Source organism: Babylonia areolata, chromosome 5, assembly GCF_041734735.1.
Source record: "Babylonia areolata isolate BAREFJ2019XMU chromosome 5, ASM4173473v1, whole genome shotgun sequence".
NCBI lineage: Eukaryota > Metazoa > Mollusca > Gastropoda > Neogastropoda > Buccinidae > Babylonia > Babylonia areolata.
The window spans coordinates 20,123,978-20,141,775 of NC_134880.1; the positions used below are offsets into that span (position 1 = coordinate 20,123,978).

Consider the following 17,798-nt stretch of genomic DNA (forward strand, 5'->3'; position numbering starts at 1 on the left):
CGCTCATTTAGATTCCCCCATACACAGCCACACCCGGGTTCGTCCGTCGCAGTTCCAGCGTCGGCAGTCCACAGGGAACCATCGATGTTAGGTCGCCAGGAGGCCACACACCAGAGGAGACCCTGCACTGCTGCTGAGTCACTTCAGTGGTGTTCAGTGGTGCCTGTTCTGTTTTAACGTACTTAGGACACCACCTACTAAGCCCCCTACTAACGACAATAATGGCTTAGTCGCGGAGCCAGACTGAGTGAGCGTCCCTCCCAGAGTGGAGACCGCCACCACGTCCCTCAAACAACAGCCCCCCATGAATCTGCCGACACTGACGACATTGACAGGACTCACCCCAAGTACGGAAGTGGAGGGGTATCGAAACTGAGGTCACCATGAGAGCAGGGCATGAAAGGCCACAGACTTTGAGACTATTTTGTTTATATTGATGACGATGAAGGAGCAGGAGGATGACGATGATGATGATGATGTTGCTATAGAGGTCCATTTTGGTTTGGGACTGCGTGACAAGGCTGTACTCTACGCTTCCTGTCATAATGATATCCCGGCGTTAACCAGGCCCGAGAGATACAGACACTTGCAGTGTTGGTCAGGTAATTAGAGCAACACACCCAAAGACGCATCCTTGAAGCGGATGACACTCGACTGTGTGGTCCCAGTCTCCCCATTTAAGCCCACAGCACACTCAACTCTGGGTAGGAGCCGGCCACGGGCCGAAAAACCCACCTCCGCTGGGATTCGAACCCGCGTCCTCCCAGCCGTCAGTCCGCGACGCTAACCACTTCGCCAATTGTGGTATTCTTTGTCAACATTCACGTCTTCAGTATAAGAGCCTTCCGCTTGCAATATTTTGATGATGGTAATTGGGGTGAAACGCTGTTAACGTCGTCTCTTTTGCCGTTCGTATGGAGAGAGTTAATATGTGTGAGAGTGAGTGTGTCATTCTGCATGTGGAGGATGAAATGTGTCCTTTTTAATATGAGCTGGTATGATTATATTGTGATCATGAAAAGATTTACATGACAGGAGTATTTTTATTTTTTCTAGTTTGAAATAGAAATGATTATCAACATAGCATGACTGACAGTTGTGGAGTTTCATTGTGTCAATTCAAGATAATTATGGTCAGCTCATCAAATATTTTACTTCTATTTCCTGTTGTTTTCCTTTCAGCAAATGCAGAGGCTTTGACATCTCTAATGGTTCTCCTCAAACAAGAAAGGTATGTATATATGTCATAATTGGGTGGTTTTCTTCTTCTGTGTATGTGGGCTACAACTATCTGATTTTACATGAGTTTGTTTATAAGAGAGGGCTTTTACATTTATGATTGTTTTCCCCTGCCGTCTTGGCAACCATACTTTGTTTTTCAGGGGTGTTCATGATGGGTGTGCTATTGTTTCGATAACTTTCTGAATGCTGTCATGGATTATAGGATTTTTAACACATGTATTTTGATCTTCTACATTCACAAACACACATAAGAGGGATTTAGACACCAGCACATATGCACATATGTTGGTCTGCGTGGTTAAATAAATCTCCAACCTTAACCCATAAGGTGTCGTTAGCAGGATTTAAATCTTGAACCCTCTTATTGAAAGTCTTGTGCTTTAACCACTTGGCTGGTAGGTCTGCAGGGTGGATTTCACCAGTCATTTGATTTGAAAACTAAAACACACACAGGCATGCACGCACGCACCGCATGCATGCATGAAAACTAAAATGATGATTTATTTTGACAGAACGGGAATTCTGATTGACAGTCGTATCTTTGTGTGTTTTGATTGCGTTAGTTATATTTAAATGGGAATTCTTTTTCTATCAGTTTGATTTAGAATTGTGTTTCTGTCATATTTTCAGTCCCAGTGCAGAGTTACTAAGACCGATGCTGTGCCGGAACTGCAAAAAATCAGACTACTTTGTGGTTTCTGTACTCAAGTACTGGGCCCAGGAGTATGAAGATCGCCTTGCAGACCTCATCAAAGAGCAGCTCACTCGTGTCAATGGAACTACCAAACGCAGGTGAGAATTACATCGCAGGAAAAAGCTTTTCAGTTTGCTACTTTTCAGGACATGGGAAACACATTTAACGAAGTTAATTAAGATGAAATAATTTGAATTGAAACAAACAAACGAAAAGTTTGAAATAAGCATCATCATCATTATTACCAGTATTGTTTTCTAGTCAAGTCCTGGTGCTGGTTCCACTGAGTGAGAAAGACACTTTACTAACACTGGAAACAGCCACTGATGTTACTTTTTTTATGATGATTTAACATCGTCATTATTATTAGCATTTCATTCATGTAAATGTGAATTCATTTATTGCTTAGTCTTTTGTGAAGACTTTGACTCTCAGACTAGGAGGCAAGATTGCACTGCCTCTTAGTGCTGCAGCCTTTGGGGCTGGTTGACCTTTTCAGACAATCCCAGTGCCGACTGTCCTAAAATCTTCTTGGCCAAGAGGGTGGGGTATTTTTTTGTATTACTCTTTTGTCACAACAGACTTCTCTGTGTGGAATTCGGGCTGCTCTCCCCAGGGAGAGCGTGTCACTACTCTGAGAGCGCCACCCATTATTTTTCTGTAATTTTTTTCTGCCTGCAGTTTTATTTGTTTTCCTATTAAAGTAGATTCTTCTACAGAATTTTGCCAGGGACAACCCTTTTGTTGTCATGGGTTATTTTATGTGTGCTGAATGTGCTAAACCTCGGTTTATCATCTTATCCGAATGACCAGCGTCCAGACCACCAGTGAGTGGTCACCACTCAAGGTCTATTGGAAGAGGAGAAAATACTGGTGACTGCCATTGTGGTTCGAACCAGTGAACTCAGATTCTCTCGCTTCCTGGGTGGACACAATACCTCTAGGCCAACACTCCACAGTGGGTGTAACTTGGGCAAGACACTGTCCAGTTTCAGTTACAGTAGCTCAAGGAGGCGTCACTGCGTTCGGACAAATCCATATACGCTACACCACATCTGCCAAGCAGATGCCTGACCAGCAGCGTAACCCAGCGCGCTTAGTCAGGCCTTGAGAAAAAAAAAAAGAAAAAAAAGGTGAATAAATAATAGATAAGCTTACATAAATAAATAAATAAATAATAATTATGATTTAAAAAAGGTAGTAGTGATGATAATAATAAAAAAATAAAATAAAATAAATGAATAAATAAATAAGACAACAATGATGATAAATAAGCAAATAAATGTAAAACATGAAGACACACATTCACACATACACCCACACATGCATAACAGATATGCACCAAACATGCATTTTCACAGATATGAAAGCACAGTCAAATACATATAAACGTACATGAGCTCCAACACACACACACACACCACACACATTACCCCATTACACATGTGTGGGGGGTTGGGGTGGGAGATATGGGTGTGCTTGTACAAGTAAGTGTTCATCTGTGTGTGTGTGTGTGTGTGTGTGTGTGTGCCGTGGAAGCTGCGATACATAGACTAGAAATGAGTGTGTGGAGGAGGGGGGTAGAGGAGGTGCAAGACACTCTCCACTACAGTTTAATTCTAGCTCAGATAGTCGGGGGAAAGCAAATTGCCTTCACTGTTGTTCTGACGGTCATATTTGGACATGACTGACTTTCATGCGTTCATGCAGACATTTTTAGCAGTATTGTTGTTACCTAGTATCAAGTCATGATGATCAGAGGATGTTGATTGACCTAAGTGCATGGTGATGTTGTCCTTTCAGAACCAAAGACACGAAAAAGGATCAGCCCTCAGTGGACCAGGTGCTGGCTCACCTGGATCATATGAGGCAGGTGTGCCGCAACATCTCCTGTGAGTACCTGTGTGTGTGTTTTATGGGGTGGTGGAGTGTTTAGTACCTGTTTGATTTGGGGGTGAAGTGTTTAGTACCTGTGTGTGTTTTTTGGGGGGTGGAGTGTTGAGTACGTGTGTGTTTTTTGGGGGGTGGAGTGTTGACGTGTGTGTTTTTTGGGGGGTGGAGTGTTGACGTGTGTGTTTTTTGGGGGGTGGAGTGTTGAGTACCTGTGTGTGTTTTGGGGGGTGGAGTTTTGAGTACGTGTGTGTGGTTTTTGGGGGTGAAGTGTTTAGTACCTGTGTGTGTGTTTTGGGGGGTGGAGTGTTTAGTACCTGTGTGTGTTTTGGGGGGTGGAGTGTTCAGTACCTGTGTGTGTTTGTGTGTGTTTTAGGGGGTGAAGTGTTTAGTACCTGTCTGTGTTCTTGGGGGGTGAAGTGGTTAGTACCTGTGTGTGTTTTGGGGGGTGAAGTGTTTAGTACCTGTGTGTGTTTTGGGGCGTGAAGTGTTTAGTACCTGTGTGTGTTTGTGTGTGTTTTAGGGGGTGAAGTGTTTAGTACCTGTCTGTGTTCTTGGGGGGTTAAGTGGTTAGTACCTGTGTGTGTTTTGGGGGGTGAAGTGTTTAGTACCTCTGTGTGTTTTGGGGCGTGAAGTGTTTAGTACCTGTGTGTGTTTTAGGGGGTGAAGTGTTTAGTACCTGTCTGTGTTCTTGGGGGGTGAAGTGGTTAGTACCTGTGTGTGTTTTGGGGGGTGAAGTGTTTAGTACCTGTGTGTGTTTTGGGGCGTGAAGTGTTTAGTACCTGTGTGTGTTTTGGGGCGTGAAGTGTTTAGTACCTGTGTGTGTTTGTGTGTGTTTTAGGGGGTGAAGTGTTTAGTACCTGTCTGTGTTCTTGGGGGGTTAAGTGTTTAGTACCTGTCTGTGTTTTGGGGGGTGAAGTGTTTAGAACCTGTGTGTGTTTTGGGGCGTGAAGTGTTTAGTACCTGTGTGTGTTTTGGGGGGTGCAGTGTTTAGTACCTGTGTGCGTTTTGGGGGGTGAAGTGTTCAGTACCTGTGTGTGTTTGTGTGTGTTTTAGGGGGTGAAGTGTTTAGTACCTGTCTGTGTTCTTGGGGGGTTAAGTGTTTAGTACCTGTGTGTGTTTTGGGGGGTGGAGTGTTTAGTACCTGTGTGTGTTTTGGGGCGTGAAGTGTTTAGTACCTGTGTGTGTTTTTGGGGGGTGAAGTGTTTAGTGCCTGTGTGTGTTTTGGGGTTGTGAAGTGTTTAGTACCTGTGTGTGTTTTTTGGAGGGCAGGGGGTGTTGAGTACCTGTGTGTGTTTTGGGAGATGGAGTGTTGAGCACCTGTGTGTTTTGGGGAGATGGGGTGTTGAGTACCAGTGTGTGTTTTGGGGAGATGGAGTGTTGAGTACCTGCGTGTGTTTTGGGGAGATGGGGTGTTGAGTACCTGTGTGTGTTTTGGGAGATGGAGTGTTGAGCACCTGTGTGTTTTGGGGAGATGGGGTGTTGAATACCTGTGTGTGTGTTTTGGGGAGATGGGGTGTTGAGTACCTGTGTGTGTTTTGGGGAGATGGAGTGTTGAGTACCTGTGTGTGTTTTGGGAGATGGAGTGTTGAGCACCTGTGTGTTTTGGGGAGATGGGGGTGTTGAATACCTGTGTGTGTGTTTTGGGGAGATGGGGTGTTGAGTCCCTGTGTGTGTTTTTTTGGGGTGGGGATGGGGTGTTGTTTGATTTTACGTCTTTTCACTTTGAGTGAAACTAGACGAGAGGAAAAGTGGCTGTATAATGAAATGGATGTGGTAGAAGTGGCCTGAGGGTACATGCTGTGTGTTTTAAAGATAATTTGTGTGTGTGAGTGTGTGCGTGTGTCAGTCTGCATGATTGTGTATGTGTGTGTGTATGTGTGTGTGCGCATGCATTTGTGATGATTTCTTAATTCTTTAGTATTATTCCATTTGTTATTATCTTTAGATTAGAAAGAAAAAGAAACCCTTCATCTAAGTATTTGCTTATTGAACTGTGTGATACTGTAATCCTACATAAAGGTTGTGCTTGTTTGTGAATTTGTGTGTGCGTGCATTTGAGCAAGGTTTGCGAATATACATATGGAGGGTTTAGCCTTAAGAGAGGGAGGTGGTTGAAAGTGAGGAAGGTGTTAATTGGTACGGTCTCGCTGTATTTTCCAGTTTGTCAGAGTTCTGAATGATGAAAATGTCAGAGAGTATGCTCCCAGATGCTGAAAAATAGTATGGTTGGGAGTGTGTACTGTTGGCTGTCCATGTTGGTTGCCTGTCGATGTAACGTACTTGACAAAAATTGTGATGAAAAATAAACAAAAGGGTTAGAAACTGGTGATATTCCTTGTAAAGAGTTCTGATCAATGGATTGGGGATTTTGTACAGTTTGTATCTCATGAAAGAGCCAGGGATCAGTAGCGTGCTATTTACTATTAATAGGAGTCCCTAATGCTTTGAAATGGAAAGTATGAAATATGTGTAATCGAGCAGGTCCCTTAGAATAGATGTACATGTTCTTAAAAAAGAGTGAAAATCCGGTATTGGACCTTCTGTCTGTCATGTGGATAGTCTGCAAACATTTGAGAGGGACCTCGGACTTGTCGACAGATGTTTGGGTGACAAACATGCAAACTGGCTGAGGACTGCAGAGAATGGAGTACTTAGACTGCTGAGTGCATCCAACGAAAAAAGATTTTACAGATTTTTTTACGCCCTTGGCTCTTGCAGCCATGTGTGTAAGAAAAACTGGTGATTTAAAATAAGCTCTTACAGCAACAGTAGAGACTGTTGACCATAATTTGAAGTAGGTTGGGGGGAGTGTGTGTGTGTGTGTGGGGGGGTAGGTTGGGAAGCAAAAGAGGAGGGAGGCTAAATACACCATGTATGTGTTAACATTTCTGAAGTTTTTATGAGCGTGTTGTTGGTGGTGTGTGTTGTGACTGCTTTGATCAGCTTTGTGTTTCTTCTTTTTCCTGAACAGTTTTGAACCATGAACACATTCAGCATGCTCTGCAGCAAGTACAAGCCACTGCCACAGACAGTCAGAAATCAAAGTGAGTCTGTGTGTGGGTGTGGGTGTTAGTGTGGGCATGTTTGCACGCAAGTATGTGTGTGGATGTGTGTGCGTTTGTGTGTTTATTTTGCCACTTGCCTTTTCATTTTTTTCCCTTTGTTTTTTCTTTCTCGATATATATTGAAGGACAGGCACTCAATAAATAGCTATTATTATTATTGTTGTTGTTATTATATAGTGGTTGATATTGTAATGCACACATAAGAAAATGTATGCATGCGTTGTGACAGTTTGGGTACAGATACATCTACTTGGCAGAGTCTTGTATTCTTGAGAGGTAGACGGTAGAAGTGTAAGAGCAGTAGGGCAAAAAGGATGGATATACTTGTCAAAAGAAAGATAGGAGGTTATGCTTGGTAAAAGTTAACTGAGAGAAGAGAGGATTTATACTTCATTGAAGGTAATGGGGATGGACATTTATGTTTAAAAGGTAAAGAAAAAAAAGAGGGTTAAAATAAAATTGGTTCGAGGTATGAAAGAAACAAAAAGGTAGAAGGTATGAGAGGGATTGTCATTGAGGGTTTTGTGTGAGGGGGAAAAAGTAAGGGAGAGAGATAGAAGATAACTTCTTAGAAAGTAAGGGAGAGATATGGAAGATAAACATGGTAGAAAGTAAGGGAATGAGATGGAAGAAATAAATAATTCAAAGAAGGTAAAAGAAAGCAAGACATATAGACTTACAAAGGGTCATATCAAAAAGAAAAGAAAAGACTTAAGAAGTGGAGTGGTGGTGTTGTACCTGATGACCATTATTCAAAAACCTGTTCTAGACTTTATAATAGATAGACCATTGAATTGAAAGAGAATAATAAAATATATTGTACTTGAAATGCACATCAACGTTCGAGCTGGTCAAGTTGGAGTTTTAGAATTATTTTCATATTTTCATTTTTAGATTCTCAGACTTGCTGGCGCTGGCAGAGGACATAGAGGACATCAGAACAACACGCGTGCTGCGAGGCAGAAGGGGGGCCAACTCCAGTCCCAAGATGGTGAAAAGCAAGCGCCCTGTGGACAGCGACAGCAATTCTGACGTGGAGGAGGTAAACAGTCAAGTTTCTGAGTGTTTCTGTCACTGACCATGTGGGTTGTTCTATGCTTTTGAGTCTACACATACATGGGATGTTCTCTGTTTTTGAGTCTACTCATTCTTGTCCAGCTGGGTTAAGTCACTGTTAAGACACATTGGTAAAACAGAAAAAAAAACAACCAGAAACATTACCATGTTTTTTGAAAGAAGCAATAGGCGTTTTGACCCACTACACTAGTTTCAGTTTCAATTTCAATTTCTCAAGGAGGTGTCAGTGCGTTCGGACAAATCCACAATATATATGCTACACCACATCTGCTAGGCACATGCCTGACCAGCAGCATAACCCAACACACTTAGACAGGCCTTGAGTGCATGCACATATGTATTCTGCTACAGAATTTTGCCAGAGGACAACACTCTCATTGCCATGGGATCTTTTCCAGTGTTCCAAGTGTGTGCTGCACACAGCACCTCGGTTTATCATCTCATCCAAATGACTAGATGCTCAGTTTGATTTTCCAGTCAAACTAGGGAGAAAAGGTGAGAGGAGGATTCGAACCCAGACCGTCATAGAATCTGTATTGGCAGATGAGCATCTTGACCATTCTGCCACCTTCTAGAGTGCAACTATACCAATGACATTAAAATCATTCTGGGTTTATTTTGATACCATGTTCAGCTTATATGAAACCTGTTATGAGTTTGGTTAACATGAAAACGGTAATGAGTTTTATTTACACTGTTTCAGGAGGAGACGAACATGCGTCATCCCCCGAAGAAGAAGAAGAAACTGGCACAGCCTGCTCTGGATGATGACAGCGATTAAAAGACCGCTGGCTGTTACTACGTTACAGGTTCTTCTGCTGTTGTGATCAGTATTCGGATGAAAGGTGGCTGATTGTTACCACCACCAGTGCAAAGAAATACACTTGCTGGTGGGAGGATAAGTGCCACTTTAGTTTGTATGGAGTCAGTGAGAAATGGATAGATCCATTGAGTTTTACCTGCCCACTTCATTGGGCAGTGTTTGGAGAGTGCTGTAAAAAAAACAACCAACAACAACTGCCGCAGGTTTTTGGATAACAAGATCTTCTTTGTTGTCTGACAAAGAATAGGGTTCAGAATACAGGAAGGAAAACGGGTTAATCGTCAGAAGAAAGAAAACTTTGCAGACCAGTGTTGTCTCCTTCAACAACCTTGTCTTGCCTGTTCACAGACTTGAAAGCTCAGCCTGATCCAGTGGCTGTGTTGCCCTCTCTGCAGCTCCTTTGTGTTTTGGGGGGTCTTTTTTTGTTTGTTTGTTAAGAATTCAAGCTTGCATTGACCAACTGACTGCATAATACCTGCTCTTGGGGAAAAAAAACACACAACAGTTCACCGACAGACAATGAGTGCTGAATGAAATTGCAGGAGAAAGCGTTGGTTTGAGCTCTCAGTTAGTGAGTCGCTGTTTATGGCTGCTTTTGCCAGCAGCATCAGTCGCCAGTGTGGATTACTGCAGCTTGAGGTCGATCAAAGGTGGATAAACATTGGAGCTTGCTTTAATTGTGGAGTATCAGGAAAGGAGAAAGAAACTACAGCAACACATATATAACCTGCGCATGCATGCACACACTCACATGCATACATACATATACATACACAAACACAAACACACACACACACACACACACAGAGGAATGAGTGCCAGAGGAACCAAGATTACCTGTTCGATATTGGGATGGGTAATGAAATCAGTAATGCTGCAAAGAAAAAGAGGAAAGCCCCGCTACGGCTGAAAGTTTGAGAACACATGCAGTGAATGATGCCAGAGTGAGATGGACAGTTTATCATTGTGAGTAAGGGGAATGGCTCCCAGCCTCACAAAACCAGAACCTGTTCTGTATGATACAGGCAGGCCTTCGCAGGGTTTCTACTTGTTAAAACATGTTTCCAGACATGAAAATGCAAGGGAATCACAATAACGTCTCGCTGGGAAAATCCAATAATACTCTGAAGTGTGGAACATGTGGTGTCCCGAGTCCTCCTTTGCCTGTATCCAGGTCAGGATGGGTTGATCCCATCTGATGGCACATGTTCTGTGCAAGGGTATCCAGTCGATTCACACGGCATCAACCTTCAGTGAGTTTATTGGTGACAATTTTGTGTTCTCACAACCTTGGCAGCTTGTATCAAAACAGTGTGGGTTCTCCCCTTTTTTTTCTGTATGTTTTTAATGATGGTAATGATAATGTTTTTGACGGTGACTTTCTGGTGTGACTGACAAAGAGTCCTGAAAGCTGTGAGGGTGTGGGATGGGGTGGGGTGCTTTTGTTGGATGTCAAACAGGTTTGTTGATGTAGAATACTTATAACATTCTTTTTATGCCATAATGACCTCTATAGCTCATAGATTGTAAGAGAGTTATGTTTTGTGTGATTTTTTTTTTTTTTTTTTTTTTTCAAATGCGAGCATACAGCTTAGTGTGTGTTTGCTGTTCCTGTATTCCATTTTCATTTATTACCCTTGACTTTTTCCCACATCAAAACAGAAAATGATCAAGGCAGCTTTGGTTTGAAAGAGTTTCCAGTGGTCTTGTCTGATGATGATGTCTGCATGCCACAGTATCCAGGAGAATTGTTGACAGATGGTTAGTGGTGTGCAACTTGTTAACTTGTTAGTTCAAGAAATATCCTTTATATGATAGCCAGGACATGCAGCAGAAACATTGTGCAGAAAAAGATCATTCCCAGTCTGTCATCAGTCAGCATCGTATTTTCTCACTTCTTCTGTGGGTTTTTCACCAGTTTTATATCTTTCTAAGAAGTTGTTTAGTGTGAGTAATAATAGTATAGTCATACTACTATTTTTTTTCAGTGCTTTAGGTGTTGGGCTGTAGAGTTTGTAAATGAAATTTCCAAGCCATGTTCTCCATGGTTCAGTGGTTGGTCAGTTATTTTATTAGGTTTCTACTTTTTGTTTTCTACTTTTCAACTCTTTGTTGTAATCAGTCAGGTGATTGCATGAATGACCGGCCATTTCTCATCAGAATCAGCACAGTTTCTTACGTATATTCCAGTCTGCATTATCGTCATATTTCCTGGAATCTCATCTTTCTCCTGCCTCACTCCTGGGGTAATGGAGTTCTTTACTCTTTGTTGATCCTTAATTATGCCTTTTTTGTTTCGTGAGGTCTGTCAGAAGAAATTTTCAGCCTGTATGTTTGCTGTCATGTATGTCTGTAATTGTGTGTCTGGAAGCGATTCTTTGTAGCCCATACTTGACCTTTTGCCAGAGGTAAGCTTTCAGAACTTTTGAAAATCTGCTGTCATGTGTACTACTACAGCTATGGGACAAACTTGCAAATGCTGCACCTTTATTTTTCATCTACTGTGATGAAAGAGTTGCTTTTTTTGTGTGTTTCATTTCATTTTCAGACTGGAATTTACCCTTTAAGCGCCAGTGTCAGTGTAACTTGACATGATAAGTCACCAAATCTTCTTTTATTTAAATGCAACCTTTGTAGGAACATTTGCAGTGAAAAACAAAGAATTCTAGAAATACTTCAACAAGAATTGAGGAAGTTCTCTAATTTCAAGAGCCCAGTGCCTGCACACTGCTTAAAAACCTAAAAATCTTGATGAAAGTTTGAGGTAGGAGGAGGATGGCAGAATTTTCAAGAGGCTCACCGCCACTACAGAGTCCATGATGGTCTGGGTTCAAATCTCGCTCTTGTTCTTTTCCTCCAAACTGAGCATGTAGTTGTTCGGATGAGACAGTAATTTGAGGTCCCATGCACAGCACGCACTTGTTGCACAGAAACAGAACCCCTGGCATCAAGAATGTTGCCCTTGACAAAATTCTGTACAAGAAATCCACTTTGATGGGCACACACACACACACACACACACACACACACATATATATATATATGTGACGGAGTCTCCAGTCGGTCCGACGGATGAGTAGGCAGGCAGGCTTATCTGTCGGTGTGTGTCTTCATATGGGGGAAGAGGCCGATTCTGGATGCGCAGCACTACCCACAGGTGTTGCAATGGAAGACGTCTCCAGAAGTTGAGCCCTGCTTCCTTCGCTCACGCTTCTCCTTAATGGCCAGCGTTCTCTTGTTTTCAAACGTCATTGTGCCACTAGAGCACAGCATCCTCCAGCGACAGCAGTCAAGGGCATCAGTTTCCCAGGAAGGGATGTCTATTTCACAGGCTTTGAGGTTTGTCTTCAAAAGGTGTCCTTGAAGTGCTTGCAGGGTCTTCCAAGTTCACGGTGGCCTTCCTTCAGTTGGCCATACAAAAGCATCTTCAGGATCCTGCTGTCTGTCATGCGGACAACGTGTCCTGTCCAGCGTAGCTGGCACTGAATCAGCGGGCTTTCGATGCTGGGCAGGCCGCTCCTCTCTAGGACCTGGAGGTTGGAGACCCTGTCTTGCCACTTTATGCCGAGGATCTTTCATAGGCATCTCTGGTGGAACTGCTCAAATTGTTGAACGTGACGGCGATAAGTCGTCCATGTTTCACAGCAGTACAACATGGTGGTCAGCACAACAGCTCTGTAGGTTTTCATATATATATATATATATATATGTTGTGTGTGTGTGTGTGTGTGAGCATGCACTCAAGGCCTGACTGAGCAGGTTGGGTTACGCTTCTGGTCAGGCATCTGCCTAGCAGATATGGTTTAGCGTATATGGATTTGTCCAAACATAGTGATGCCTCCTTGAGAAACTGAAACTTTTATTTATGACTTAAGTTTTTTTGTTGTTTTTTTGTTTTTTTAAGTTCTGTTTTATTTTCAAAGATGTTATATTGTAATCTGCCATGCAGAAAAAAATAATGGTAGGTCGCTGCAGACTTGTGTAAATCAAAGAACATGCGAAGAGACAATTTTTGGAGATTGGTGCATGGCGTATGACAATGGAAACATTCATTTTGATTAATAATTTCTTCTGGTTTTTCTATCCTTTTATTACCAATAATAAAATAAAATAAAAAAAGCAACAGCCAAAAATAACAGTGGGCAGAGTTATGGTATTTACTGGTGTTTTTCTTGAAAGCAAAATCTTAAGCATTATAAGTAAAATAGTATGCATTGTTTATTTAGTTTTGCCAGAGAACATATAACTTGACTGCAAATGAAATTAATTTTTTTTTTTTTATTAACTCTGTATTTGAAAGATGCCCTTGAACTAAGATGATCATTGGTTTTGTTATTCTGTGCAGAACAGAAACAACCCTTGAAATCAGAACACCACCATATTAAAAAAAAAAAAAAAAAAAGCAAAAAAACAGTAAACTTTATTGTTGTTGGTGGGTTTTTTTTTAAAGTAATCTCTTTTTATGCTAATTACAGTCTTGTAATGAGTCCAAATATTATCCCAAACATCACTATAGTATCAATCACTTAGATGTCAAAGAAAGAGTGAATCCGATTTTGCCTGTTGCTACTGTTGGAATGTCCATGGATCATCTCAGATCCAAAACAGAGATTTCATCAGAATATGCTAGGTCTTTGCCTCACCTAGATTAAAGCCATCTTTTGAAGAATTAACTGTATTATTTGTTTGTTGGCTAAAAAGTATACATACTTTTTTGTGTTATTACTTTTGTAATGCTCGATCATTTTCAGAAGTAATGAAGTCTTGGATGAATTAGAATCTGTCGTTAAATATACTGTAAAGTGTAATATTCACTAGTGGTGTAATTACATATTTAGAGAAAGATTGGTGAATATTTTCAACTATGAGGATAATATTTTCCAGTGATAGCTTAGAAGAACAGGGCAAGGAGGATTTTCTCCCTTGGTTTTGAGTGTGGTGTGGGTGCTAGTCTGTGGGTGGGGAGGGAAGAAAATGCAAATTTTTGTGAAAATAACCATATGTAGGGCAGGCTATATTACAGGTTTTAACATCAGCTTTTCTCCAGTTCATTCATAATGATCATGTGTTATATAACTGTCTGTTTCCTTAGAAAAAAGATGAATGGTAAGTGTGCCTTCTGATATTACAAGTGACCATTGCTTAAAACAAACTGGTAGTTGTACAGTTGAGCACTCCTCTTCTTCTTCTTCTTTAACTCTGTGGATAGTCATTTGGGCACAGCACAGAACTGTTCACCAGATTCCTCCAGGTCTGTTGGTTGTGTGTCAAGAGTCGTACTAGTTGTGCTGTTGCTTTAAAAGTTGCACTCCCAGTCATAATTCCTTGACTTGAGGTGATGAGAGGGAGGGTGCAGTTATTACCATTGATAGCTGAGGTGAGATGGAAGATAGACACTAACCCAGAAAGTGAAGACAGTAAATGTTGACACTGACGCAGCATTGACAGGAAAGCTAACAAAACATGCATGAAGAGGATTGGCTTCATGGTGTCTTGTGTGTGTTAGATTTGTGATTCGGTCGATAACAGTTTCAACTCTTTGTTGTTTACATGTGGGTGTTTCATTCTCCTGATAGCATGAATGGATACACTGCCCGTTGTGGTGCTTGCGCGGTATGAGCAGACGGTGTTTTGAAGTAGATGTGTAAATCAGAAACGGAATAACTGTGGGTGTGGTGTGGGTGTGAGGACATGTGGGACACATTTCTTACAAGGCAGCTCTCAAGTATGTAATGAAGATGACTGTGTTCCATTGGTGGTGTGTGTGTGCTTGTGTATAAAAGTTAAACATTACAAAAAAGACGAGATGTATTGGAGAGCAGATGTGAATTCAAGAGATGTGAAAGCGCATGGTGGTAGATATGTGCTTTTATTTTAATTTTTGAACAAATTTGTCAAGCAGTTTGACTGAGAAAATCATAACTTGTCATAACCTGTGGAATTTTTGCTTCATAAACATCTTATATGTATATTCTTTGTTTAATATAAGTGTTTTTCATGGTGTGCTTGGCTCTGTTCATGTGAGTTTTATTATTTTGTCATCACTGATCATGTTCCGTTTGCTTGATATCTCGTTTCTGGGTTTTTCTTTGCATACTTTGAATATACATATTTCACATGTTTTGTCTTTTGAAATCTGATTCTGATTATTAAAGAAAAAAAAACTAAAAATACTACCCATAATTGCACATGCAATGTAGCATCTCTGTTAATTAAATTCTTAAATGCACCCCCTCCCCTACACACACACATGCATTCATGCAAATGCACACAATCACACATATGCACGCATACATATGCACACCCACACATATTTGCGTACAGCATGCACACTCATGCACACATGAGACAGGCACACATACAGAGGATAATTTAAGACCCTAGGCTTGGTTAAAATTTTAAGTTACCTGTTTTTGTGAGTTACAAGTATTTAATGATCATCCCAGTCAAAGCGTTTTATACATCCAACGTGTACCAGATCAATGCAATTGAAGTCCCAGTGACCATCTCAGTGAGTAGATTTTGTGTTCATACATTATGTCTGCTGCATTAGATTCTGTTTTCTGGGTATTGTTTTGAAGTTCATGCAAGTCCTTGGTATTGTTTGTTTTGAATGTCAGGTGTTCACGTTTCATGAGTGTGTGCAGTCGAGGTGTGCAGTCTTCATTGTTCTTTTTTTTACTGATGTTTTCTTTGACATTTTGTCATTCACAGCAGAACTTGATCTGATTCTTGAATCACACAGCGCGCTGTTCAGTTTCAGGCCGATGAACAGGATACAGGTTCTGATTCATCTGTTATTGTTTTTTGTGTGGTCTTTTTTTTTTTTTTTTTTTTTTCTCGGCTGTAGTTGCTTGGTTCATCATGTCTTATGAGTTCACAACTGAAGGACTTTTTGTGATGTGGTCCATGGACATGTTAGTGCGAGTGGATCGCGGGATATGTTGTCAGTGAGGAATACTACTACTTGTGCATGCATGCAAACTGGACTTGCCAGTGCAGATGAGGTGGTGAATGGAATGATGATGACAATGATGTTTGTGTGTGTGTACACGCTTGTTATTAGAGTGCCAGGGCCTCACAGTGAATGGAAACGAAAGGTGAATAAATGAAAGAATGAGCAGGGTGGTGCGTTGCTGGGTCTTGTTTGTGGTATGTGAGTCTGTTATTTTTAGCCATTCAATGTCTCTGTATCTCTCCATGTCCCTCTGTCTTTTATGATGTTTCATGACTACAATAATTGCTGATTAAAAACCGCTTGGCTGATGGCAAAAACACATTCTCTCTCTCTCTCTCTCTCTCTCTCTCTGTTTTAGGGACTGTTTGGTAAAATTACGGCTTGGCTTGCTCCCAATAAATGGATCATTTTTTAGAAGAACATTCAAATGTAATTCAAATTACACATGTAAACGTTGAAATGTGATCGAAGATGAAAACCATTTTATAAGCAATTGTGTCTTTTACAATAACCTGCGGCAAAAACATCTGAACTCTGAAGGTCAATCGTATGTTCACTTGATGAAGAATAGTTCTGTTTACAGTATTCGTAAACTATGCATTTATATATTTAATGCCCTGAAGATACGACAGGAATTCTGTGACAACAATGATGAAAGTTAGAATTAATTTACTATGCACGAGAAGCACTTTTGTTCTACAGGTTAAGTTAGTACGTATTTTACATTTTGTTGTGGCTGAGTGATCACCATATTGTGTACTTTTGACCTCTTTCTAGGGGCCGGAGGCCTGGAGATTAAAGTTTTGTTCTTGTTCTTGTTCTCTCTCTCTGTCTCTGTCTCTGTCTCTCTCTCTTCAAATGTCTGCAGTTTCCTTCTACCTGATTGGGATAGAACTGTGCTCTATGATCTTGACATTACATTTCTGTAAGTTAATCGAACATGTCTGTGAGAGAAATCCATTTATAGCCCCTGGACTTTGTGAGTACCAATCACATTTGAACAAACTTGTTTTTCTGGCATACCAGTTGACCATGCTTCATGGGTTTTTGGTTGGTTTGGTTGGGTTTTTTGTTTTGTTTTTTTACATTGGAAAAGTCTACATGGTTTTAACTAGTAACAGTTACACCCAGGTACACTTACACACATACGCACAGGCATGTACGCATGCATGTTTGAATGCACTGGCATAATTCTAAAGGAAAAAAATCCACTCTATGGTAAAACAAAATGAAAAAAAAACAACCACCCTACTTGCAGACAGAAAAAAGAAAAAAATTTGGGTGGTGCTGCAATGTCGCAACAGTCTCCGCCTTCCCCCATACCCACAAAAACCCATCTGTTTAACAGATAACCAGAGGATTCCCTGCTAGCTCCGTACACTGGAGGCAGTACAGAAAATTTACAATCTGTGTTGTAGAATTCCCCGTTCAGCTGATCCTCTGGAGAGGCCAGTGTCCAGGGCCTTTCAATGAAGATCACCACTCTGTTCACTTACAACACATCCCATTTCAACAGGGTCACAATATGGTAGGGTCAGTGGGTGCACTGTTCCATACAACTTGAACCAGACGGACTCGTATCCTGTGCAAACACCAGGGTTTCTTTGAAACTGAGTAAATGTGAATGGGAGCCTATATATATATATATATATATATATATATATATATAAGGAGCAAAAATCTGTTTCTACTGTCTAAACCTTAACCCCTTTCATTTCGTCAATCGAGGAATACGAAAAATCCAGTAAAGTGATTTTTAGAGACCAAGGCACAATAAAAACAACCACCAAAAAACACCAGTTCATTTCCAATTCAGCACCAAGCTGCTGCCATCACATCTGAAAACATGCATATGTTTGATGATGACTTCATCACCTTTCTTCGACACAGAACAAAACCCCACATCATCATCAGAAGGAAACTGTTTTAATTCCTATTGTTTTGTGCTTAGTTCTGATCAAGCATCCGTTTCAGAATAAGCATCAGAGTTGTGAAATCTAGAAAGACGTCAGATAATCTGACCTGTCAAGTTCCATCTGTAAAACA

General features: G+C 41.0%; 1 protein-coding gene across 1 annotated transcript in view; it reads left to right on the top strand.

Annotated features, from left to right (window-relative positions):
- Nucleotides 1-15,919, top strand: part of LOC143281985 (integrator complex subunit 3-like) — a 47,041-nt gene extending 31,122 nt beyond the window's left edge. The window contains exons 26-31 of the mRNA XM_076587362.1: nucleotides 1,183-1,231; nucleotides 1,873-2,034; nucleotides 3,740-3,828; nucleotides 6,801-6,873; nucleotides 7,789-7,936; nucleotides 8,675-15,919. Coding sequence (XP_076443477.1) covers nucleotides 1,183-1,231; nucleotides 1,873-2,034; nucleotides 3,740-3,828; nucleotides 6,801-6,873; nucleotides 7,789-7,936; nucleotides 8,675-8,752 — 599 coding nt within the window. The 3' untranslated portion in view covers nucleotides 8,753-15,919. The remainder of the gene's footprint in view (nucleotides 1-1,182; nucleotides 1,232-1,872; nucleotides 2,035-3,739; nucleotides 3,829-6,800; nucleotides 6,874-7,788; nucleotides 7,937-8,674) is intronic.
- The last annotated feature ends 1,879 nt before the right edge of the window (nucleotides 15,920-17,798 follow it).